Source organism: Bufo gargarizans, chromosome 5 (genome assembly GCF_014858855.1).
Source record: "Bufo gargarizans isolate SCDJY-AF-19 chromosome 5, ASM1485885v1, whole genome shotgun sequence".
Lineage (NCBI taxonomy): Eukaryota > Metazoa > Chordata > Amphibia > Anura > Bufonidae > Bufo > Bufo gargarizans.
The window spans coordinates 464,753,187-464,779,766 of record NC_058084.1 but is presented as its reverse complement, the minus strand read 5'-3'; the positions used below and the strand labels follow the sequence as shown (position 1 = coordinate 464,779,766).

The following is a 26,580-nucleotide window of genomic DNA, read 5'->3' as shown; positions in this document are numbered from 1 at the left end:
GTTAAATTTAATTGTGCATATTTCTATAATATCAAATATAGGGGGGAAAAAAACAACTAAATACTAATTTCTCTATCATTAGTGCAGAGGAACGCTTCCATCTGGGGGAGAACATGAATAGTTCTGCATAATGACCCATAACATTCACAGGATCCATTTAGCACCTGCTGATGCGAAGCTCCCCGCACATCTAAATGCACTTTCCACGAGCCTGATAGATATGACGAGCAATGTAATAATGTACAGGCATATTACCGGCTAATTAAATGTATTAAATGTGTTAGAGCCGTGCGGGAAATTGTCTCCGAGGAGGGTGGCCTTGTAGGTGACGTCAGACTGGCCCAAATTAGCATATATTATCCATAGACCAAAATAATGAAACATTATACAAAAAAAGCCAACAGAGCAATATAAGAAAAAAACAGGAATATTACAGTGAATTAACCTTTCAGCAATATTTTATTTTATTTTTTTCCCCAGTTCTATTGGTCCAAAAATGTGTGCAGATTTTTTTTAAATATGTCTTTAAAGTTTTGGGGTCACTGTGTACATACATTACTTTACTTATCCTGCACTGATCCTGAGTTACATCCTGTATTATACTCCAGAGCTGCACTCACTATTCTGCTGGTGGAGTCACTGTGTACATACGTTACTTTACTTATCCTGTACTGATCCTGAGTTACATCCTGTATTATACTCCAGAGCTGCACTCACTATTCTGCTGGTGGAGTCACTATGTATATACATTACATTACTTATCCTGTACTGATCCTGAGTTACATCCTGTATTATACTCCAGAGCTGCACTCACTATTCTGCTGGTGGAGTCACTATGTATATACATTACATTACTTATCCTGTACTGATCCTGAGTTACATCCTGTATTATACTCCAGAGCTGCACTCACTATTCTGCTGGTGCAGTCACTATGTACATACATTACTTATCCTGTACTGATCCTGAGTTACACCCTGTATTATACTCCAGAGCTGCACTCACTATTCTGCTGGTGCAGTCACTGTGTACACACTTTACAATACTTATCCTGTACTGATCCTGAGTTACATCCTGTATTATACTCCAGAGCTGCACTCACTATTCTGCTGGTGGATTCACTGTGTACATACATTACATTACTTATCCTGAGTTACATCCTGTATTATACTCCAGAGCTGCACTCACTATTCTGATGGTGCAGTCACTGTGTACATACATTACATTACTTATCCTGTACTGATCCTGAGTTACATCCTGTATTATACTCCAGAGCTGCACTCGCTATTCTGCTGGTGGAGTCACTGTGTACATACATTACTTATCCTGTACTGATCCTGAGTTACATCCTGTATTATACTCCAGAGCTGCACTCACTATTCTGCTGGTGGAGTCACTATGTATATACATTACATTACTTATCCTGTACTGATCCTGAGTTACATCCTGTATTATACTCCAGAGCTGCACTCACTATTCTGCTGGTGCAGTCACTATGTACATACATTACTTATCCTGTACTGATCCTGAGTTACACCCTGTATTATACTCCAGAGCTGCACTCACTATTCTGCTGGTGGAGTCACTGTGTACATACATTACATTACTTATCCTGAGTTACATCCTGTATTATACTCCAGAGCTGCACTCACTATTCTGCTGGTGCAGTCACTGTGTACATACATTACATTACTTATCCTGTACTGATCCTGAGTTACATCCTGTATTATACCCCACAGCTGCACTCACTATTCTGCTGGTGGAGTCACTGTGAACATACATTACATTACTTATCCTGTACTGATCCTGAGTTACATCCTGTATTATACTCCAGAGCTGCACTCACTATTCTGCTGGTGCAGTCACTGTGTACATACATTACATTACTTATCCTGTACTGATCCTGAGTTACATCCTGTATTATACTCCAGAGCTGCACTCACTATTCTGCTGGTGGAGTCACTATGTACATACATTACTTATCCTGTACTGATCCTGAGTTACATCCTGTATTATACTCCAGAGCTGCACTCACTATTCTGCTGGTGCAGTCACTGTGTACATACATTACATTACTTATCCTGAGTTAAATCCTGTATTATACTCCAGAGCTGCACTCACTATTCTGCTGGTGGAGTCTCAGCATGCATAAATTACTGATTGCTGTACATATCCCGTATTCTCAAGGGATTGACTTGCTTTATGAAATACGTTACTGTATTTGCTTAGCCCCCTCATGATCTCTATTTCTCCTCCTAGAACGCCTATATCCTGTACTATATGGCCATAGTGGGACATACCTTGTCCATCATCTCCTTGCTAATTTCCCTTGGAATTTTCTTCTATTTCAAGTAAGTGCCCCCTGCATGCAGCGCTCTGACTCTAATTTTTCGCTTCTGAATTTCTGAGCTCTACATTAATGGAGAATGTGAGGTTCAGCATCTTGATGTATGCGTAGAGGTCACACCCGCTCGCCAGGTAATGGAAATCGCTAGTTGTGCCTTTATCGAGCGCAATCCACAAAACACAAAGGTAATTTCATATGTCGAGGCTAGAAATACATTTTTCATAGATTTAAAGGGAATGTCAGTGGTATGTACTGTATGTCATTGATTAGAAGTCTATAGGAGAGAAATAATGGGGCGCATTTATCAGACTGGGGTAAAGTAGAACAAACATTGATCATAATGGACCAAAAGAACACAGACATATATAGATGTATGCAGAGGGGAGGGCGGGTAATGTGCGCTAGGGGGGAAAAAATCCCTAATATGTCCTTAACTAATGCCTCAACCCACAGGAACGCCCTGATGGTGGGTGGCCCGTGGTCCCGTGCCTGCCCTATCTCACCCTCGCAATGCCCTAAATATTCCCGACGCATTTCCCCAGTAACTGGTTCATCAGGGGACAAAATAGGGCAAGATATGAAAAGTACTAAACAAATTGGTCCACAGTAACAAACTGATAATCAAACCATAAAAAGCTAACCATACAGTTAAATCTGGTTGTTAATACATTAACCCCTTAGTGACCAAGCCTGTTTGGGCCTTAATGACCAAGCCAAATTTTGGAAATCTGTCACATGTGTCATTTTAGCCTAGAATAACTTTGTAACGGTTTTGCACATCAAAGTAATTCTGACATTGTTTTCTCGTCACATATTGTACTTTACTTAGGTGGTAAAATTCTACCGATAAAATATGCGTATCTTTATTAAAAAAGTGAAAATTTATGAACATTAAAAAAAAAAAATTGGCACATTTTCCTATTTTCAAGGGGTTGTGGAACATCTGGGGAATGGAGCGCACGCCTGATACACGTGCAGCTCCAATCCCGGACATCCGGTGAGTGGAAGTGGCAAGTGCGCTCCACCAGGAAGTAAAGTTACGGTCGAAACAATGGAACGCAATGTGCGTTCCACAAGCGGGAAGAGCGCATAATAGGCGTGACATCTCGAAAGATACAGTAGTGATTAAACGCTAATGCGCCCAACCCACAGGACAATATTTGTGGAGGGTGCCCAGTCCCCTACACTGCACTGGTATTACCTTGACCAAATCATTAAAATGACACATTGAAAGTGGGAATCCTTAAACCAGAGATTCAAATACATATGATGATATATCAGGCCTCGTGAAGTGTATAACAACCAGAAAAATAATAGACACATATGAAGTGGATGTTACAGATTAACAGTTAAGGAAAACCCAATGTTGCTGAGGGTTACCAAAAGATTATTATTTCAACAGGACAATACTCAATGACGCTTCGCACGCCGATATAAATGACCAGATAATATGCCCCATACAATATGAATCTGAAAAACTATAGGCCAACATAAACCACTCCCACACCAGAGACACTTATTAGGATGTTATCATAAAAAGCACGAGAAAGTTAATCTTTTGTTTAGACCAAGAGAGACTGAGATCCAAAACGATATATCCATTCGGATTTATTTTGTAGAATCCGTCGATTCCAGTCACCCCTTCTCTGTGATTCCTTAACAAGTTCCAATGCCGAGAAGTGAACCTGAGGACCTCAGGTTTCCCCCCCATGGACCTCTAACACGTGATTAGCCACTGGTGTATTGTTTCTTTTGATGACATCATTAACGTGTTCACTCACTCTTCATCGCAATTCTCTAAATGTTTTCCCTATGTAATCCTTTGGACATGAGCGTTGGCACAGATATACCACTCCCTTAGGGCTCTTTCACACTTGCGTTCTTCTGTTCCGGCATAGAGTTCCGTCGTCGGGGCTCTATGCCGGAAGAATCCTGATCAGGATTATCCCCATGCATTCTGAATGGAGAGAAATCCGTTCAGGATGCATCAGGATGTCTTCCGGAACGGAACGGAACGTTTTTTGGCCGGAGAAAATACCGCAGCATCCTGCGCTTTTTGCTCCGGCCAAAAATCCTGAACACTTGCCGCAAGGCCGGATCCGGAATTAATGCCCATTGAAACGTCGTTTCGGCGCATTACCGGATCCAACGTTTAGCTTTTTCTGAATGGTTACCATGGCTGCCAGGACGCTAAAGTCCTGTTTGCCATGGTAAAGTGTAACGGGGAGCGGGGGAGCAGTATACTTACCGTCCGTGCGGCTCCCGGGGCGCTCCAGAGTGACGTCAGGGCGCCCCACGCGCATGGATGACGTGATCGCATGGTTCACGTCATCCATGCGCATGGGGCGCTCTGACGTCATTCTGGAGCGCCCCGGGAGCCGCACGGACGGTAAGTATACCGCTCCCCCGCTCCCCACTACTACTATGGCAACCATTACTTTAATAGCGTCCTGGCTGCCATAGTAACACTGAGTGCATTTTGAAGACTGATCCGTCTTCAAATGCTTTCAGTTCACTTGCGTTTTTCCGGATCCGGCGTGTAATTCCGGCAAATGGAGTACACGACGGATCCGGACAACGCAAGTGTGAAAGAGGCCTTACTTCTACAGTTAATCAAATCTTCGATGATATATTTACGTCCAGTGGTGGAACAGGTATTAGTTTTGGTATTGGAATTGAAGCTACAGGCTCTACATCTGCCGCATTTAAATATTCCTAAAGGCCTACGGTCAAGCCATGTGCCCGCCTGTTTGGGGCTGGAATAATGACTGTGAACAAGACGGTTCCTCAAGCTTCGCCCTTTGCGGAAAGTGATGCTCAGCTGTGGAGGGATCGCACCAATGAGATCTGGGTCCATTTGTAAAATGGGCCAAAACTCGTTTAGGATATTCCTAATCTCCTTATTTGCTGTATCAAAGGTAGAGATAATACGAACGATGTTATCATCCTGGCCCCGCGGTTTAACTTTAGGATTTAACAATTCATTTCAGTCCTGATCCCTTGCATGTTTAAATGCTCCTCGTAGGACAGATTCTGGGTAAACCCCTATCTTTGAATCCCTCCCGAAGTTTTTTTGATTCGTGGTGGAACCCCTCCAAGTCCGAGCAATTCCGCCTCATCCTTAAGAACTGACCCTTAGGTATGCCCTTCTTGAGCGCCGGGGGATGGTAACTAGACCAATGTAACAGACTATTGGTGGCCGAAATACCGTAGTGGTCAGCCTGTCGGTTTGTTTAGTCACTTCCACATCAAGTAAGGTAATTCTATGGTCACTATGTTCATACGTAAAGGAGAGGCCTATACTGTTGGTATTCAAAGTATTCACAAATTCCTTCAGTTCACAAAGATTTCAGGAAAATGTCATCAATAAATCGCGTCCAAAACCCTATCTTCTCTGTCCACCATAGTGGACTGTCCGTAAAAACACAGGTATCCTCCCACCAGCCCAGGATTTGCATAGGAGTGCGCACAGGGGCTTCCCATTGCGGTCCCCCTGAGCTGGTGGTAGAAGCGACCATCAAATAAAAATTAGTTATGCGACAACACGAATTCCAAAAGATCCACAACAAATTGATTATGGCTATTGAATTGGATACCTCGGGTTTTCAGAAAATGGGAGGTGGCCCTCAGGCCCTCGGCATGCGGGATAGAACTGTAAAGAGATTCAAGATCTATACTTGCCAACGTATAGTCAGAGTCAAAGTGTAGGGTCTCTTTTTTCCTCAAGAAGTCATAGTGTCCCTGGTGTAGGACGGCAACGACAATACAAACTGGCTTAGGGTTCTGTCAATGTAAATACCATAATGACTCATTCCCCGACACGATGGGCCTCCCTTTCAATGGGGATACCCCTTTATGGATTTTGGGCAATCCATAAAAGGAAGGCATCGGCTTCACCGAACTCATTGCGCATGCGCCAGCTGCACAAACGGGCGCTCCACAAACATTACGTCGGCACTGAGCAGTAAATAAATTAGCAGTGGGGCAGTGCTGGGCTCCGAAGTAATGGGAGCGGCTGGGCTCCAGCTGCCGGAGGGACGTCCCCTTGGGCTCCTTATTGAGGTACTTTACATATTAATAAAACCGATTATATAGACCAAATAAAAGACACAAGGCAGTAATACTAGTATATTTTAATGTAAATCGTGGAGACTAATGTGGTGATGTTATGAGCTCAGTAGGTAAAATCCAGGTGACAGTGTCCCTTTAACGGCCTATGGTTTGACATCTACACGGTCTACTGGGTTATTACACAATTTTTTATCAGATTGGGAACTGTTACAATCAATGTTTTTTTAGTTTTAGGCCTGATCACGTGTATTGATTGATGTGTGTGCAAATAGATGCTTTGAATATTTTATGTATTAACAACCAGATTTAACTGTATCGTTAGCTTTTTATGGATTGATTATCAGTTACTGTGTAGTTTTTCCTGGACCAATTTGTTTAGTACTTTTCACTTTTTGCCCTATTTTTTTCCCCTGATGAACCAGTTACTGGGGAAACGTGTCGTGAATATTTAGGGCATTGCGAGGGTGAGATAGGGCAGGCACGGGACCACGGGCCACCCACCATCAGGGTGTTCCTGTGGGTTGAGGAATTAGTTAGGGACATATTAGGGATTTTTTCCCCCCTAGCGCACATTACCAGCCCTCCCCTCTGCATACATCTATATATGTCTGTGTTCTTTTGGTCCTTCATGATCAATGTTTGTTACACTTTAGAGGTATGGAGTGATGTATTATTAATGTGGTGATTAAAAGTTAAGTTTTAATTCCTAGCTTTCTGTGACTTTCTACATGAGTATCTAATCAGTATTGAACATTCTAGTTTGGTGTAAAGTAGAACTGGCTTAGTTGCCTGTGGCAGCCAATCAGATTCCACCTTTTATTTTCCAAAGGAGCTGTCCAAAATGAAAGGAGGAATCTGATTGGTTGCTATGGGCAACTAAGCCAGTTCTACTTTATACCAGTTTGATAAATGACTCCCAATGGTTTCCTTCTGCTTTTGTAAATGTTATAGCTATTTTTTCCATTCACTAAAACACTCTCTGGTGGCGGCCATTTTGGAGACACACACTTCCTTCCTGTGTTGTCTGGATGGACAGTGCAGCGGGATGTGTGTGCTTTATGGCAGCTCCAATGAATGGGAGTCATTTGACTAAGAAATGTCATAGACTAAAGGGGTTTTCCGAGACTTTTATACTGATGAGGTCATCTGATCGGTGGGGGGTCTGACACCTGGGACCCCCGCCGATCACCGCCACATTGATCAGTCACATGGCCTAGGCGCAGCTCAGCCCCATAGAAATGAATAGGGATTAGCTGCAATAGCAAGCACAGCCGCTACACAAAGGACGGCAAAAAATAAATAAAGTGTAATTGTCCCCTGGGGTCTTTTATGACATATTATGTACCAAGAATAGAAAAGTATAAAATAAAATACAAATACATTTTTTTTTTTAAGTGTAATTGTCCCCTGGAGTCTTTTATGACATCTTAGTGGACATATTATGTACCAAGAATAAGGGTCCACTTCCGTTCCGCGGCCCCATTGAAAATGAATGGGTCCGTACTGTTCCGCAAAGTTGCAAACAGATCCGGACCCATTCATACGGACGTGTGAATGGACCCTAAAGAAAATATAAAAGAAAAATACAAATAAAAAAAAATTAAAAGGTGTATTAAAAATGTGTAAAAGGTGTGTCAAAATGCCATATACAACCTGGGGAACCCATTTTTATGCTGAACAGCCCTATGTGACCCAAAAAAAGGACACAAAAATATTTTGGTAGCCCAGCAAATAGAAAAGCAAAGATGTTAATAAATCACATGACATTGCGAATAAGTATCTGGTCCTAAAGGCCTTTTAAAGGGCCTGGTCATTAAGACCAGTGGTGGAGAACAGACCCTTAACCTGAGCCCAGGGAGTGACAGGGGAGTTGTGTATATGACGTATAGGGATGCTACCCTGCCTGAGCTAGGCCTCCATCCTTACAACAGAGCTGCCAAAGACTCAGCCACTCTCTATAGATTACATGACTCTGTTTGTCATATCAAAGCCTATACAGTAAAGCTGGCAAGGAATCTGGAGAACACAGGAAGTGTCAGACTGTTGAGACTGCTCTGGTGGCCAGGGAGATGCCAAGAAGGGGACGACCATCTCCCTTCCCAATCAGTTGAATTTACCTGCCCAATTTTCACCATCCACAGGCACCAAAATGAAAACAAGCGAGGGGGGTCTGCAAGTACTCCAGTGGATTAGGTGCATGTGTGTGCAGTACAGATCAGTGTGCTTCTGTGTGTTATACTTCTGTAAAAGCAACTACCCCCCTTCCCTGGAATACTTTAATTAAATATGGCTTATATTCTGTATTTTAGGAGTCTCAGCTGCCAGAGGATTACACTTCATAAAAATCTATTTTTCTCCTATGTGCTGAATTCTCTGTTTACAATTGTTCATCTTACCACTGTGGTACCAGATCTAGACCTCGTGAAGAAGGGACCTGTAAGTACATGCTATTATGCAATCATTGAACTGGTGCTGTAAAAGTTTCAGACATTGTTCTGCAAAATACTGTGATATAGATTCACCACTGAGCGCAATTTTGCAAGCTAAATATAGAAGTAATCTACATGAAAACATTTCAAATGCATCACATTATTTCTCTTGTACTGATCCTGGGTTACATTCTTTATTATAGCTCAGAGCTGCACTCACTATTCTGCTGGTGCAGTCACTGTGTACATACATTACTTATCCTGTACTGATCCTGAGTTACATCCTGTGTTATACTCCAGAGCTGCACTCACTATTCTGCTGGTGCAGTCACTGTGTACATACATTACATTACTTATCCTGTACTGATCCTGAGTTACATGCTGTATTATACTCCAGAGCTGCACTCACTATTCTGCTGGAGCAGTCACTGTGTACATACATTACATTACTTATCCTCTACTGATCCTGAGTTACATCCTGTATTATACTCCAGAGCTGCACTCACTGTTCTTTTGGTGGAGTCACTGTGTACATACATTACATTACTTATCCTGTACTGATCCTGAGTTACATCCTGTATTATACTCCAGAGCTGCACTCACTATTCTGCTGGTACAGTCACTGTGTACATATATTACATTACTTATCCTGTACTGATCCTGAGTTACATCCTGTATTATACTCCAGAGCTGCACTCACTATTCTGCTGGTACAGTCACTGTGAACATACATTGCATTACTTATCCTGTACTGATCCTGAGTTACATCCTGTATTATACTCCAGAGCTGCACTCACTATTCTGCTGGTGGAATCACTGTGTACATACATTACATTACTTATCCTGTACTGATCCTGAGTTACATCCTGTATTATACTCCAGAGCTGCACTCACTATTCTGCTGGGGCAGCCACTGTGAACATACATTGCATTACTTATCCTGTACTGATCCTGAGTTACATCCTGTATTATACTCCAGAGCTGCACTCACTATTCTGCTGGTGGAATCACTGTGTACATACATTGCATTACTTATCCTGTACTGATCCTAAGTTACATCCTGTATTATATTCCAGAGCTGCACTCACTATTCTGCTGGTGAAGTCACTGTGTACATTACATTATTTATCTTGTACTTATCCGGAGTTAGGTCTCATGCACATGACCATATGTATTTTGTAATCCGCAAAACGCGGATCAGCAAAATACAGATGAAGTCTGTATGACGTCAGTGTTGCATTCGCTATTTTTATGGACCCATTCACTTCAATGGGTCGGTGGTTCACATTTTGCGGCCAAGAAAAGGACATGTTCTGTCTTCTGCAGAACAGACATACCAATGCAGAAACCACGTATTGTATGTCCGTTCCACAAAGCGGTAAAACATGTTCTATTCTTGGCCGCAAAATGCAGACCACCTCCCCAGTGAGGCCACTAGGTTCGCAAAAACAATAAAATGGATGTCACACAGTCATCACAAAGACATCATCTGTTCCGCTAAATACATACAGTCGTGTGCATGAGACCTTAGTTTGTATTACCTTTTGTTTTGGCCCGAGATGCTTGAGATGGCTACCAAAGAAAAAAACTTTATTACTCTGTTGGGTGTGTTTTTTAATTTTAAATTTTTTCCAAGATGGTCATATAGTGCCCTTTCATCTCAGGATATCTGAAGCTAAGAGGAAAGGTAAAGGAGGACTGTCTGTATTCACCAGAGCTGCATTTACAATTCTGCAGGATTTAGAGCAGAACTCCCAGTACTTTTGCTAATGTAACGTCTGTAAAGTGCACACTCATGGTTTGCACTTAGAGTTGAGCGAACACCTGGATGTTCGGGTTCGAGAAGTTCGGCCGAACTTCCCGGAAATGTTCGGGTTCGGGATCCGAACCCGACCCGACCCGAACTTCGTCCCGAACCCGAACCCCATTGAAGTCAATGGGGACCCGAACTTTTTGGCACTAAAAAGGCTGTAAAACAGCCCAGGAAAGAGCTAGAGGGCTGCAAAAGGCAGCAACGTCACCCACCACTGTAACAGTCCATTGTCATATATTTAGGCCCCGGCACCCAGGCAGAGGAGAGAGGTCACGTAACAGAGAATCTTGCTTCATGTCAGCAGAGAATCAGTCTTCATGTCATAGCAGAGAATCATGCTTCTCGTCAGCCACCACTGTAACAGTCCATTGTCATATATTTAGGCCCGGCACCCAGGCAGAGGAGAGAGGTCCCGTAACAGAGAATCTTGCTTCATGTCAGCAGAGAATCAGTCTGCATGTCATAGCAGAGAATCAGGCTTCACGTCACCCACCACTGCAACAGTCCATTGTCATATATTTAGTCCCAGCACCCAGGCAGAGGAGAGAGGTCCCATAACAGATAATCTGGCTTCATGTCAGCAGAGAATCAGTCTGCATGTCATAGCAGAGAATCAGTCTTCATGTCATAGCAGAGAATCAGGCTTCACGTCACCCACCACTGTAACAGTCCATTGTCATATATTTAGGCCCAGCACCCAGGCAGAGGAGAGAGGTCCCGTAACAGAGAATCTGGCTTCATGTCAGCAGAGAATCAGTCTGCATGTCATAGCAGAGAATCCGGCTTCACGTCAGCCACCACTGTAACAGTCCATTGTCATATATTTAGGCCCCGGCACCCAGGCAGAGGAGAGAGGTCCCATAACAGAGAATCTGGCTTCATGTCAGCAGAGAATTAGTTTGCATGTCATAGCAGAGAATGAGGCTTCACGTCAGCCACCAGTGCAACAGTCCATTGTCATATATTTAGGCCCAGGCACCCAGACAGAGGAGAGAGGTCCCGTAACAGACAATCTGGCTTCATGTCAGCAGAGAATCAGTCTGCATGTCATAGCAGAGAATCAGGCTTCACGTCACCCACCACTGCAATAGTCCATTGGCATATATTTAGGCCCAGCACACAGGCAGAGGAGAGAGGTCCCGTAACAGAGAATCTGGCTTCATGTCAGCAGAGAATCAGTCTGCATGTCATAGCAGAGAATCAGGCTTCACGTCACCCACCACTGGAACAGTCCATTGTCAGATATTTAGGCCCAGGCACCCAGACAGAGGAGAGAGGTCCCGTAACAGAGAATCTGGCTTCATGTCAGCAGAGAATCAGTCTGCATGTCATAGCAGAGAATCAGGCTTCACGTCACCCACCACTGCAACAGTCCATTGGCATATATTTAGGCCCAGGCACCCAGACAGAGGAGAGAGGTCCCGTAACAGAGAATCTGGCTTCATGTCAGCAGAGAATCAGTCTGCATGTCATAGCAGAGAATCAGGCTTCATTGGGCCAAATAAGAAAAATATTATTTGGCCCAATGTATTGAATTCAAATTCAGGCCTTTTTTTACAGACACCTAACACTATCTGGCTATCTATTTAGGTACCGTATTACACTAATAAAGGCACAGCAGTAACGACAGATTTAGCTGAATATAAATTTGAGGCCTAGTATTTAGGCGCTGGGTGCTAAATTGGGAATTGTATTTCAACCCAGAACAAAAACTGTGCTTTGACGGACACTAAATAACTTGACCAGCCACAGCAATAATGACAGATTTGGATGAATGTAAATTTGAGGCCTCAGGCCTAGTATTTAGGCGCTGGGTGACAGGTATACGTTTACACACAGAATTAGACTTGGAATTGCACAGTAGCGTGTGTGTGAAGTTTTTGAGAATAACCCTATCTGCACCTTGAATCTTATATACCCTTTTAGGAATAGATTTAAAGTAGGCCTGATACAGCAGAAACCACTAAATTAGGAAATTGCTAAATTGGGAATTGTATTTCATCCCAGAACAAAAACTGTGCTTTGACGGACACTAAATAACTTGACCAGCCACAGCAATAACCACAGATTTAGATGAATGTAAATTTGAGGCCTAGTATTTAGGCGCTGGGTGAAAGGTATACGTTTACAGACAGAATTAGACTTGGAAATGCACAGTAGCGTGTGTGTGAAGTTATTGAGAATGACCCTATCTGCACCTTGAATCTTACATACCCTTTTAATGAATAGATTTAAAGTAGCCCTGATACAGCGGAAACCACTAATTTAGGAAATTGCTAAGTTGGGAATTGTATTTCAACCCTGAACAAAAATATATCCTTTGCCAGACAGCAGACAGTATTACAATTGGCTGGCCACAGCTGAAACACCAGATTTAGGGTACTGCTATTTTGGCAATTGTATTTCACCCCTCAATAAAATAGCAAGCACAGCCAAGCCCCTGATGTAGGATATGGCCAAAAAATAACCACACTATTGATGGTTAAATGCACTTGGTGACAGCTTTAACCTGATGTAGGATATAGCCAAAAAATAACCACACTATTGAGGGTTAAATGCACTTGGTGACAGCTTGACCCTGATGTAGGATATAGCCAAAGAACAACCACACTATTGATGGTTAAATGCACTTGGTGACAGGCTCAGCTTGCCCCTGATGTAGTATATGGCCAAAAAATAACCACACTATTGATGGTTAAATGCACTTGGTGTGACAGCTTTACCCTGATGTAGGATATAGCCAAAAAATAACCACACTATTGATGGTTAAATGTACTTGGTGGCAGCTTGTGCTGGTGCACCATAAGACACAAAATGGCCGCCGATCACCCCAGAAAAAAGTGAACGAAAAACGCTCTGGGCAGCCTAAAAACAGTGAGCAATTGAATAGCAGCAGTTCAATGATCCACAGCTGCAGATCGATCACTGAATGAAGTCTTTTGGAGGAGTTAATCACTGCCTAATCTCGCCCTAACGTTGCAGCTGCAGCCTCTCCCTACACTGATCAGAGCAGAGTGACGGGCGGCGCTACATGACCAGCTTAAATAGAGGCTGGGTCACATGCTGCACTGGCCAATCACAGCCATGCCAATAGTAGGCATGGCTGTGACGGCCTCTTGGGGCAAGTAGTATGACGCTTGTTGATTGGCTGCTTTGCAGCCTTTCAAAAAGCACCAAGAAAGCGACGAACACCGAACCCGAACCCAGACTTTTACTAAAATGTTCGGGTTCGGGTCCGTGTCACGGACACCCCAAAATTCGGTACGAACCCGAACTATACAGTTCGGGTTCGCTCATCCCTATTTGCACTGTATCAAGTAGTCCAAAGTGTGAGGCTGCAGGTACTCCATGTGCCTCCGTGCAGTTTACTGCAGACAGCACTGCCGTGAGCATGAACCCAGGTGTGCGCCATCCCAAAATACTGCAACATATACAAACTGTACGGTACAATACAGTCAATGTGGTTTTCAAAGCCTCCTTCATATGTGGCATATTTCTGTGCTGCAAAGTTACCAATCTGGATACGTTGTGGATTTTATAGGGGTTGTCTCATCTGAGACAATGGGGGCATATTGCTAGGATGTCTGATAGGTGCAGGCCCCCACCTATATCGAGAACGCTATAGCGATATGCCCCCATTGTCTCAGATGAGACAACCCCTTTAAGGCCTCATGCACATGGTCATATTATGGCTCCATTTTTTCTAAGCCATGATAGAGCGCCCATACTGTATATTGCAGGTACAGGAGCCCTTTACTTTACCTCGTATGTCTCTCATTCCATATGGAAGGATACCCTACAGTGTTGCACAATCATAGGTGCAGCTGGCTATTGCCAGCATCTGGGGTATTCCTTGCTCCTTAGGAGGTTTCTACAAAATATGTCCCTCTTATAGAGCAAGTAATCGTGACGCCAGTTGCAGTTAAGCAACAAGGACATGGAGTCCCCTTTGTTGATGGTAGTGTTGGTACCCAGGGTAGGATTGCCAGAGTAGTGTACAGTGGCCTACAATGTCTCTGCAGATGTTGTATGCACGTGCCATGGTGCTCCTACCTGGAGATCCTTGGATTCCAGACGTGGTGTGGTCCAAAGAAAGTGCAAAAGGGATGAATAACTTGGATGATGAAGTAATAATTGAGTCCAGACTTGTAGTAACGTTGAACACAGCTTTGTTTGGCATAAAACGGTAATCCAAACAGTTTCCATGTGGTATCTTGGTCATCAGCAGCTATTGGCTTAACTTCGGCAGGCAAACACTTCTGCGACAATCTCATCTCTGCTATGCTATAGCTTATTCAGCTCTGCTATGTTGGCTGGATTAAATAGGAACTTTTCCTCTTCTGCTGGAACCTAGTTTAGCTGTAGTCTGTCTCTTACTTTATCTTTAATCCTAGGAACTTCTTCTTGCCATCAAGCATACTTAGCTTGGAGTTAAGGCAATGCAAGCCCAGGAGGGGTCAAGCAACCATGTAGACTTCAGAGGCTGGGCCTCTGGGCCTAGCAGAGCAGATGGTGCTCTGCTAGCCAACACACAACCCTTCCCCGGGAGGGGGTAGGCTCACTGACGTAGCTATAGGGGTCGCAGCGGTCGCAATTGCAACCGAGCCCCTAAGTCAGGGGGGCCCCCTCAAGCCAGGAGAGCCACAGTAAAGCCGTACCTGCGGGCGGCGCGGCCCGCAGCTAAGTTGCTAACTAAAATCACATAGGGGGCGGAGCGGAGGCTGAAAGGCGAGCCCTGCGTGCACTGTGCAGGGCAGGCGAAGTGAGGAGGGGGAGCCGCTTCAGGTCAGGAAGTGGAGTGACCGAGTAAGCAGCTGTGTACTGACCGGGTTTGGTTGCGACTGACTTGCGAGTGACACCTGCGAGTGCGACACGACTGCTGCCTGCTGGATTGTGAGGACTGAGGAACTCTGCTGGCTGCACACGTTTGATACTGAGGTGAGCGCGCTCAGTGCAGTGCTGGCGGCGTGATAAACTGGACCGGGGTCCAGCCTCCAGGTCCGATCAAGTGTGAGTGAGTGACTGTCCCTGACCCACCTGGTGGCTGACCCAGAGCGGTGATAGCGTTCACTGGCCGCGTGATAAACTTCCCCCCCCCCCTCTCAGTCTGTGACTGTCCCTGCTGGCTGCTGCAGATGAGAAATCTCATCTGTCCCTGCCTCTTGAATGATAGGGCTGGAGGCTCTGGACATGTTATGGGGCCCTGAAAATCTCCCTCCTGCACTACTGCTACAATGGTAGAAGAGCAGAGTACATGTGCTGCTACTTCTGGGTTGCAGTGAATGCACAGTCTCTGTCCAGCAGAGCCTCTGACTCTGAGCACATGCGCCACCACTCAGAGCAGCAGCGCTGATATGGGGGTCTGGAGGTCTAATGGGGGTCTGGAGGTCTAACCGGGGTCTTATATGGGGGTCTGGAGGTCTAATGGGGGTCAGATATGGGGGTCTGGAGGTCTAGTGGGAGTCTGGAGGTCTTATGGGGGTCTAGAGGTCTGATATGGGGGTCTAGAGGTCTAATGGGGTCTGGAGGTCTAATGGGGCACTTATATGGGGTTCTGGTAGTCTAATGGGGGTCTTATCCAAGGTCTGATATTGGGTCGGGGTCTTACATGGGGGTCTGATCTGAGGTCTAAAACTGGGGTCTTATATGGGATCTGACATAGAGGTCTAAAGGGGGTCTGGGGGGGATCTCAATTAGGTTTTTATATGGGGGTCTGATCAGAAAGGAAGGGGGGATTTTTTTGCACTAGCGCACAATATAAAGGGGTGTTTTCTGTGTGGTACCAGTATTTTCAGGGGGACTGTTTCTGCAGGAAAGTATTGGGGAGCACAGTGGACACAGTATTGGGGGTGGCAGGTTGAGAAGGTGTGGAGGAGGATGGAAAAGTAGGAAACTATGATGTCTGTTTGTTAAACTCTGCAGAGATGAGGCGCAGCTGAAAGAAGTCACCATGGCGGTCTGGTCTGAGAGGAGGAGAAGAAGAAGAAAGAGAATCTACATCACTGGATGTAAGAGGTACATATGTGGCGCTGTATTACCCTGTATGTTCTGTAGCACTGTATGTAATGTTTTCCAAGTATGTCTTTAAAGGGGTTGTCCGCTTTATTTTTATTTTCTTGTATGAGCGCTGCCTTCTCTGGTCTGTTTACCTGCTCATCACTGCAAATGCTACGGCGAGCAGGTGAACAGATCAGAGAAAGCAGCTCTCATATGAGCGCTGCCCTCTCTTCAAATAGCTGATCGTCGGGGGTGCCAGAGGACCCCGGCTGATCTGATATTGATGACCTATCCTGAGGATAGGTCATCAGTAGTAAAAAGAGGACAACCCCTTTAACAGTAGGACTGGAGGGAAGGGTGGGGGCATTTCAATATTTGCCTTGGGCAGCAGAAAAGCTAGGTGCACCAGCGCTGAGTGAAGGGGGGGCCCAAGCTGAACTCTTGCACCAGGGCCCATGAGCATTTAGCTACACCCATGGGTAGGCTAGACTGACTAAGACTAAATAACTCCTCCCTCACTAGAGAGGGCTGGAAGGGAACTAGAAGGTTCCTCTCCAGGGAAACTAACACACTGCCAATATTGCTGCCACCTGCTGGTGAACCAGACTACACTTTAACATTGATTTACAAGGAAATACATATTGTGGGGATTTGCTCTGGTAGTTGGGATAAGCAGGTGCAGTATAGAGGCAAAGTACAAGTTCGTAATTCAAATGTTCGTGTTTATTCACACATAAGGTCAAACAAAAAACACTCTTTGCAGGGTTGGTGTTTGGATCGAGTTTGGACCGAGTAGAAAGTTTGTGCATAACAAAAAACATCACCTTGTCGGCGGTTCTGCCTCCAGCAGTCCAAATGCATGCTTTAGGTGGCCTGCTCTCCCAACACACAATGTGTGTCCTGGTGTCCATGATCCTCACCAAGGAATGTCACGCAGGAGAATTTAGATTTGTGGCTTTAGACCATCTGTAACGGTGGGTAGACAAGTCATTACAACCCTATAACGCTTTAAATACAAAAGGCATGAAAAAAAAAATTCTGTCCACACCATGTGACAAGCTGTAACACAGTCCCTGGAGTGTATGGGCAAAGTATGATGGGGGTGGGGGGGGCTGTCAGAGCTATACATTTTTATCGGAGCAGAACAAATTACATTCTGACTTTTCTCATTATCACAGTCAATGAAGTAAATAATTAACAATAACTGCATAACTGATGTGCAGTGAAACCGGGAGGGGAGAGCGAGAGGACGGGAGTGGCAGTGACAAGAAAGATGGTGGCAGTAGAACTCAATCTTGCGCTCCCTGGGCCTTGCAGTAAAGGTGCGGCGTACTGGCCCACAAGGGTGTCACGTGAGGTGACGGTGGGCCGATGGGGGTAGTAGTTAATTTAGTCACGGTTATCAGAGTCTCCCTGGGCCGGCATTGCAGTCGAGGGAAGAATAGTACTAAATCCTCCAGAGCACTCTCTATTGCAGGGAACACCAGCAAGATGGAAGTTGAGGTGGCCTTGATAGTATAGGTGTTTAAGGTGCTTTGGTGGCTGGGCCCCTGTGTTCGTGACGCCAGCACCGGAAGGTGAAAATTTTGAGAGTAGTAGAAAGGATGAGGAGTCAGTTGTAGTAGAAAACTGTTGAACATTTACTGAATCAATTGTCTCAGGGCAGTTGTTACAGTTCATCAATACAGCAGAAGCAATAATCCAGATGTTGGATTAACTGGAATTCCTTATAGCAGGTCTTGCAATTGTCAGTGGAGGAGTTCTCTAATGCTGTTATTTACAGGCAAAGAATGGGTAAATTTCCACTTTCTAGCACTTAGGAAATCATTTTATTAAGTACCTATTTATCTTGAGCAGCCCAATAAGGGCGTTCTCCCTCGTGGCAGGCAAACTCTCTGCTACATTATTTGATGCAGGATGCTCTCCTGAAATATTCAGGTTCACTATGTTCCCAGAAGGCATTTAGTGAAAAAGGATAATTCTGTGCACTAATCATCCAGTTGTGTCCAGGTACCTTTAAGTCCCTCCCGGTCATTGGTGCTTGTGAAGTCCCTTGGCTAGACTCAGCTCTAATCTTCACTATACTTGCTCTATAGTCATACTTAGACTTACTGCATTGTGCTGGGCTGCAGTAAACTCTTGGTTTGTCCTCTCCAGGCTTGATCGGGGCCCAGAGGAAAGAAAGGCAGCTACATTGTGGAACTTGCCTGTTCTCCTCCTCTATCAACTTCCATCTCCTCTCTCAACACTCACTTCCTGTAGCAAACCCCAAGCTATATATATATGTTATAGAGCGCTAGCACCACCTAGGGGCGTATAGATGTAATGACAATGCCAGCCTGACGTTAGGAAATACATTAAAGAGGACCTTTCACCGGTTTTTACACTGTGAACTAAGAATACAGACATATAGAGTGGCGCCCGTGGATCTCACTGCTCTTACTATTATCCCCGGGCGCCGCTCCTTTCTCCCGCTATGCCCTCCGGTATCTCCGCTCATTAAGTTATAGTAGGCGGAGTCTGCCCTTGTTCTTCTGTAGCGCTGGCAAATCACATTGCAGAGCTCACAGCCTGGGAGAAAATAACCTCCCAGGCTGTGAGCTCTGCGCTGCGATTGGCCAGCGCTAGAGCAGAACAAGGGCAGACTCCGCCTACCATAACTTTGGGACTGAAATCTCCGCCTACTATAACTTAGTGAGCGGAGATACCGGAGGGCATAGCAGGAGAACGGAGCGGTGCCCGGGGATAATAGTAAGTGCAGTGAGATCCCCGGGCGCCGTTCTACATGTCTGTATACTTAGTTCACAGTGTAAAAATCAGTGAAAGGTCCTCTTTAAATACAAGTAAATATACAGACATTTAAGGGGACCACTTATACACACGTAAGTGGGACGCTGCAAAGGGAAGAATGCACCATTTTTTCACCTCATGGCACATCTGGGTTTGGGGTATGCTACCTGGTGGTAGTTGGGGTGACTTTAGTGTCGGTGGGTTTTAGGGATGCAAGGCAGGGTACCTTGAACTACTGAGGATGGGCAGTGAGGTAGCAGTGCAGTTAGGTGATGCACAGCAATGATGAAGCCTGTTTCAGGGTAACAAGACCACCGTAATTTACTGAAGCAATCTGGGCAGATGGCAGACAAGTGTTTGCAAAAATAGGTCCAGTCTTTACAGGTTGCACACATAGTTTTCCAATGGCTACAGTATAATGGCTCACCCCCCCTCTCTCTGAATCTTTCCAGATAAAAGGGTTTTCCAAGATTTTAATACCGATGATCTATCCTCTGGATTGGTCATCAGTATGTGATCAGTGGGGAAAAGCTCGGAGAAGGCTGTGAGGCACCTAGGAGCGCTGGTACCTTCTCAAAAATCTGATTGCGGGGGTCCTGGGTGTCGGACCCCAAGTGATCAGATACTGATGACCTATCCAGAGGAGTATAAAGCTCCCGCAAAACCCTTTTAATCTTCCCAATTCAGCCAAGAGGTGCAAATTCTCCCTCCCAATAAATTTTCACTCTCAGTATGGCACTATAATGCCCAACTACGGGGTGTAGTCTTTTAACGGAATGCCAGTCCGTCTCTTTTGTATGGTAGGGTACCTGAAGCTTATCCCCATAACCAAATGCAGTGAAGTCCACAGCCAACATACAAGTGCTACCTCCACTGCCCTTTTTGTCCATGCATTTTCCCTTGTACCTCAACCCTCTGTAAAGTTCAATTGTTCTCTCCCTCAGTGGCTGGCTTCTTTTAGAGTCACTTTTCTGGTTGCTTTTTGCTAACGTGGGCTGGTGTGTTCCTGTCTGCTGCTTCTCCTAGCTACTTTACACTGCCCACACTGAATACAATTCCTCATTCATCAGTTACTTATCACAGCTCCCCAATTAGAGGGATGGGGCCAGCCTAAACCTTCCAACTCCTGGACCCCGAATGGCCGCCGCTGCTACTCCCCGTGTGCGGATGAAAACATCCAATATCGGAGGGGAGGGGCATCCAATGACAGGTGGTGATGGGGATGAGCATCCCTAGCATCACCATCACTAGGGAGGCTCGTGCCCATTACCGCCTGCCATTTTCTGACATCGGATGTTTTTGTCTGTGCATGGGGAGAAGCATCGGTAGCCCTGCGGGAAAGAGGAGCAGTGCAGCGAGCCAGGTAAGTAGAATAAGTGTGAGGGGCCTGGGCATATGGGGGTGGAATTTCCAGGCTTGGATAACCCCTTTAATGTGTGCACTGTATATATAAAGTTGCACTGATTAGTACTATTATACTGTTATTACGTTGACACGCGTATTTGTGCACTGTTTGTAATCATTATCTTCACACCCGCTTTGCCTACTAAACACTATATGGTGCTATTAGCTGAGCAATGGATGATATTTTTTTATGGCAGTAGACAAGGACCATTCTTTGTTCTGGGTGGTGGCGGATATGTGTCGGCTGGCATGAGGAAATTCAATTACACGTGGTCGTCACAGGTGTTGAATTCCTCCGAGATCCATGCCTCATTCATTTTTAGAAATGTGAGGTAGTCTACACTGTCGTGAGCTAGGCGAGTGCGCTTATCGGTCACGATTCCCCCTGCTGCGCTGAACGTCCTTTCGGACAGGACACTCGACGAGGAGCAAGCCAAGAGTTCCATGGCAAATTGTGCCAGCTCTGGCCACAGGTCAAGCCTGCACACCTAGTAGTCCAGGGGTTCCTCGCTTCTCAGAGCGTCCACATCGGCCGTTAACCCAATGTAGTCGGACACCTGTTGGTCTAGGAGTTCCCTGAGGCTGGATCCGGAGGGCGGTTCTCGATGGGTTGGCTGCAAGAATGATCTCATATCCGAAGTGACCAACACATCTTCAAACCGCCCTCTTCTTGCAGGCATGGTAGAATTGGTACCCGCACCTGTTTCACTGTGGGTGGAAATTCCTCTGCCAGCGCCCGCAACAGCAGAATGCAGCATCTCTCGCAGCAAGGCCTGGAAATGCTGCATTTTGACAGCCCTCTGTAATGCTGGTAACATGTCCGCTATTTTGTGTTTGTAACGGGGGTCTAAGTATGTTGCCACCCAATATTGGTCCTTACCCTTTATGCTTTATATACGGGGGTCCCTCTTCAAGCACTGGACGTCAGCAAGGCGAGCCATGGCCGTGTAAGATCTTCTAAAATGGCCAGAGATTTTCCTGGCCTGCCGCAAGACATCCTGGACCCTGGGGTATTTGGCAACAAATCACTGCACGACTAAGTTCAGGATGTGTGCCATGCACGGCACGCGTGCCATTTTGCCCTGTTTCAGCGCGCTCAGCAGATTGGCACCGTTGTCACACACCACTTTACCAACTGTCAAATTGAGCAGGGTTAGCCACTGATCGGCCTGTGACCGCAGAGCTGAAAGCAGTGCAGGACCGGTGTGGCTCTTGGCTTCCAGGCACAACAGCCACAGCACAGCATGGCAACGTCTCACCTGGCACGTCAAATAAGTTCTGGGGAGCAGTTGAAAAGGAGGAGTCAGCCGATGAGGAGGCGGAGGATGGGGTAGGAGGAGGAGAAGAAGAGGCAGGCCTGCATGCAATCCGTGGCGGTAACACCAAATCCACACGGGTGTCACGGGTTACATGCTTGACAGCCGTCAGAAGGTTCACTCAGTGGGCAGTAAAAGTTATGTACCTTCCCTGTCCGTGATTGCTAGACCACGTGTCTGTGGTCAGATGTATCTTAAGCCAGAGATATATTCACTTGCCGCTGAACGTGGCCATGTAGCTCTGGGATGCCCTTCTGGGAGAAATATTTCCTTCTGGGGACTTTCTATTGCGGTGTGCCAATGGCCACAAATTTTTTAAAGGCCTCTGAGTCCACCAGTTTATATGGCAGTAGTGGAGCCATGTGCCGGCGTCCTGGGAGCACAAGGTGTGACCGTGCATGGTGGATGGCTCGCTCCAGATACATTTGCAGTCTGCTTTTTGCCTCCTGTGCACTACGAGTTCTGCCTGCTTCTCCTCCTTCTTTTCCCTATCTGCTGCTCCGTCTCTCCCTCTAAACTCCCCTCCTCTTCCTCTCTTGTGGGCACCCACGTGACGTCCATCAACACGTCATCATTATCTTCACCACCACTGACATTAATGATCTTGGAGTAGGCAGCAACAGCAGGGACCACCCTCCTTGGGTTGATCTGGGTACTGTCGTCAGACCGCTGGGTGGCAGCCGTTGCTACCTCCTCTTCCTCATCCGATGCCAAGAATAGCTTTGCATCGGTAAGGTCTGGGAATGGATGGGAAAATAATTCCTCTGACTCGAGTGGAGGGGCTATGGTGGTGGTGTTGGTGTCTTTGGGGGTGCAAACAGCAGAGAGAGACAAGGGGGCAGATACAGAGGATGAGGAGGGTGCAGAAGCAGAAGGCTGAGTGAGCCACTCAACCAACTCTGGTGCGTCCTTTGACGTAATCGCACGCACCTTCTCCAACTTCCCACTTAGGCTCCGGCCTGGTGCATCTGCCCGACCCCTACCACCCCTGCAGAACAGCCTGCCTCTTTCGTTGCCTGTCATTTTCAAAATTACCCTGTGCCAAAGTCCCTAGAGAAGAGCAGTATTTGTGGAAGAAAGTATATCAATCCCTTTAAACAGTATTTTGTGGAAGCAGGTGTATCGCAGGCCTTAATCAGTATTTGGTGGAAGCAGGTATATCAAACCCCTTAATCAGTATTTTGTGGAAGCAGGTGTATCGAAGGCCTCAATCAATATTTGGTGGAAGCAGGTATATCAATCCCCTTAATCAGTATTTTGTGGAAGCAGTAGTATCGCAGGCCTCAATTAATATTTGGTGGAAGCAGGTATATCAATCCCCTTAATCAGTATTTTGTGGAAGCAGGTGTATCGCAGGCCCCAATCAACATTTGGTGGAAGCAGGTATATCAATCTCCTTAATGAGTATTTTGTGGAAGCAGGTATATAGAACCCTTTATTCAATATTTGGTGGAAGCAGGTATATCACAACCCTCAATCTGTATTTTGTGGTAGCAGGTATATGAAACCCCTTATTTAGTATTTTGTGGAAGCAGGTATATCGCACCCCTCAATCAGTATTTTGTGGAAACAGGTATATAGAACCCCTTAATCAATATTTTGTGGAAGCAGGTATATCGCACCTCTTATTCAGTATTTTGTGGAAGCAGGTATATAAAAAACCCTTAATCAGTATTTTGTGGAAGTAGGTATATTGCACACCTCAATCTGCATTTTGCGGAAGCAGGTATATCGCAGGCCTCAATCAATATTTGGTGGAAGAAGGTATATCGCACCCCTCAATTAGTATTTTGTGGAAGCAGGTATATCAAACCCCTCAATCAGTTTTTTGGGGGGCAACAGGTATATCACACCCTTTGCAAATAGTTGTTCCAATAGCGCCTGTCCCTCTATACACCTTTGGTATCGCAGCAGAACCACACACAACTGCTGCACAATACAAATGCACTATATACTTTCTATGTTAGAAAGTATATTATAGGTATATCACACCCCTCAATAATTTTGGGGGGGGGCAACAGGTATATCACACCAGTTGCAATTGAAATCTCCCTACACTGGCAAAACACAGAATGTAAAATGGCTGCCAGATTGGGTTCTGTTATAGGGTGGGGGTGTGTCCATGTGCTGAAACGTCTCAATTCACTGTCCTGTCCCCCCTGATGTGTGTGTCATGGGTCAAAGTTCGGCGCAATGCAAAAGAATATGGCTGGCGGACATCGCCATATATTCACATGTTCGGCGAATCGTGAACGCACAAAGTTCACCACTAAACGACCGCCGGGCGAATCGCAAGGCCATCTCTACTTATCTCTTATCTCTGACCTTATAAACCCTCATTATAGCTCAATCCTTATCTTACTGATAAGAATGCAGCTTGAATAAGTGTTTATGACCTTTTAGAGATAAGGTTTATTAGATGAGGGCATAAAGTGCAGTTCACACAGCTAGAAAAACTGTTAATCCTTTGTGACAGAACGGCTCAATATTTTTAATAAAGACCAATTGAAAAAAATTATTTTTTGCCTAAAATGAGTAAAATGCAATCATAAAAAAAATTGCCCCCAAAGGTGTACATAGACTTTAAGCCTAGTTATATGGGCACTAGTTAGCTGGGCACAAGTAATTGAGAAATGTTTGGCGCTATTTTGTGATGTATTCACTTAGTCTCACTAATAAACCTGTACTGTTTGCTACTGTTGTACTGTTATTATGGTTATTTGGGCAATATTATGGCAGATTTCCTTATCTTCACAACTGCTTTCTGCTACTAAACACTATATACTATAGAGCTAGTCGTATAAATTTTTTATGCAATCACTACATTGCACCATTAAGGTTGTACTGTTACTGATTTGACATGGTTATTTGGGCATTATGGCAGTGTTTCTTATTTTGAGCACTGTATACATTTTTGTTATGTGATCACCATATGTCAGTATTATTTGGTCATTATTATGGCTGTATTTCTTATTTCTTATCTTCATGACTGATTTGCCCACTAGACATTATATAATTGAAGTTTCCTACTGCTATTGAACAATCACGGACCTGCAGAAAAAGTTCACTTCTGTGCAGGATTTGTCCATTTGTTCGAGATCTCAGACATGACTTCAGGTTGAGCTGAAGACGTCTTGTCTTATGGGTGACAGACAGTTCAATCTCTTTGCGAGCCAACCTGACAGCTGCAATCCACCTCTAGGTTTCTGACTGTCTTGTGGCAATTTTCTTCTTCGTGGATGAGGGACGCTTCTAAAGCAAAGTGAAAGAACCAGACATTTACCTGTTCACTGCCAAATCTCAACTGTATCCAGAAATGTACTTATCTGTAGGCACTTGTGAGCGTGGGCTCCGAAACTGAATTAGGCTACTTTCACATCAGCGTTTTTTATTCAGGCTTTGAGAACCGGCACAGGATCTCAAAACCCAAATAAAACGCTTTAGTTTCATTAAATACATCCAGAGGCATCCGTTTCGTCTGGATCCGGTTGTATTAAATATAAACTGAACAAACTGGATTAAAATCGTTGTAAGTCAATGGGTGCCGGATCCGTTTTTTCAGTAACGAAAAAAACCGTATCTGGCACCATTATCATAAATTGATTTCATGCCAGATCTGATTTGTTCAGTTTCGCACAAAACTCAACAAAACGTAAGAGATGCATACTGCTGCATTCTGATGGCCTGGTTTTGAGATCTTCTGTCAAATCTTAAAACGGAAACCAAAAACGCTGATGTGAAAGTAGCCTTATTCAGTATAGAATGTGCATCACGAATTTAAAGGGCATCTGTCAGCAGTTTTGTACCTATGACACTGGCTGACCTGTTACATGTGCGCTTGGCAGCTGAAGGCATCTGTGTTGGTCCCTTGCTGATGTGCCCACATTGCTGAGAAAAATGAAGCTTTAATATATGCAAATGAGCCTCTAGGAGCACTGGGGGCGTGGTCATTACACTTAGAGGCTCTGCTCTCTCTGCAACTGCCACACCCTCTGCACTTTAAGACAGGACCAGGCAGTGAAGACATGATCATCCCTGGTCCTAACTTCTCTTATAGCCAATCAAAGTGCAGAGGGCGCGGCAGTTGCAGAGAGAGCAGAGCCTCTAGGTGCCCTTTAAAGTCTAATTCTCCCACAATTCCCCGGGGCTCTATGGAGTTACTGGTCATAACGTTTTTTGTATGCAGCCCTTATGCAGCCTTATATGGCTATATAAGTACAAAAGACAAAGTAACCCTGTGTATATTATACTATGTGGAAGTAATAGCTGCGCCAAAATCCACGTTGAAATCTCTACACGTTGCAGAAATATCTAAGCACAAAGCATGAGCGTATCTTGGACTGGATTCCATACAGTAAACTCACCGGATCAATGCATGAATGTAGTACTACAAGATGAACATGGTCTTTTAGGCG

The 26,580-nt window shown here is 45.1% G+C and overlaps 1 protein-coding gene across 1 annotated transcript in view; it reads left to right on the top strand.

Moving 5' to 3' along the window:
• CALCR (calcitonin receptor) overlaps positions 1 to 26,580 on the top strand; it is a 317,310-nt gene that overhangs the window by 248,255 nt on the left and 42,475 nt on the right. Inside the window, exons 6-7 of the mRNA XM_044295639.1 lie at positions 2,258 to 2,349; positions 8,726 to 8,852. Of these exons, the coding sequence (XP_044151574.1) occupies positions 2,258 to 2,349; positions 8,726 to 8,852 (219 nt within the window). The remainder of the gene's footprint in view (positions 1 to 2,257; positions 2,350 to 8,725; positions 8,853 to 26,580) is intronic.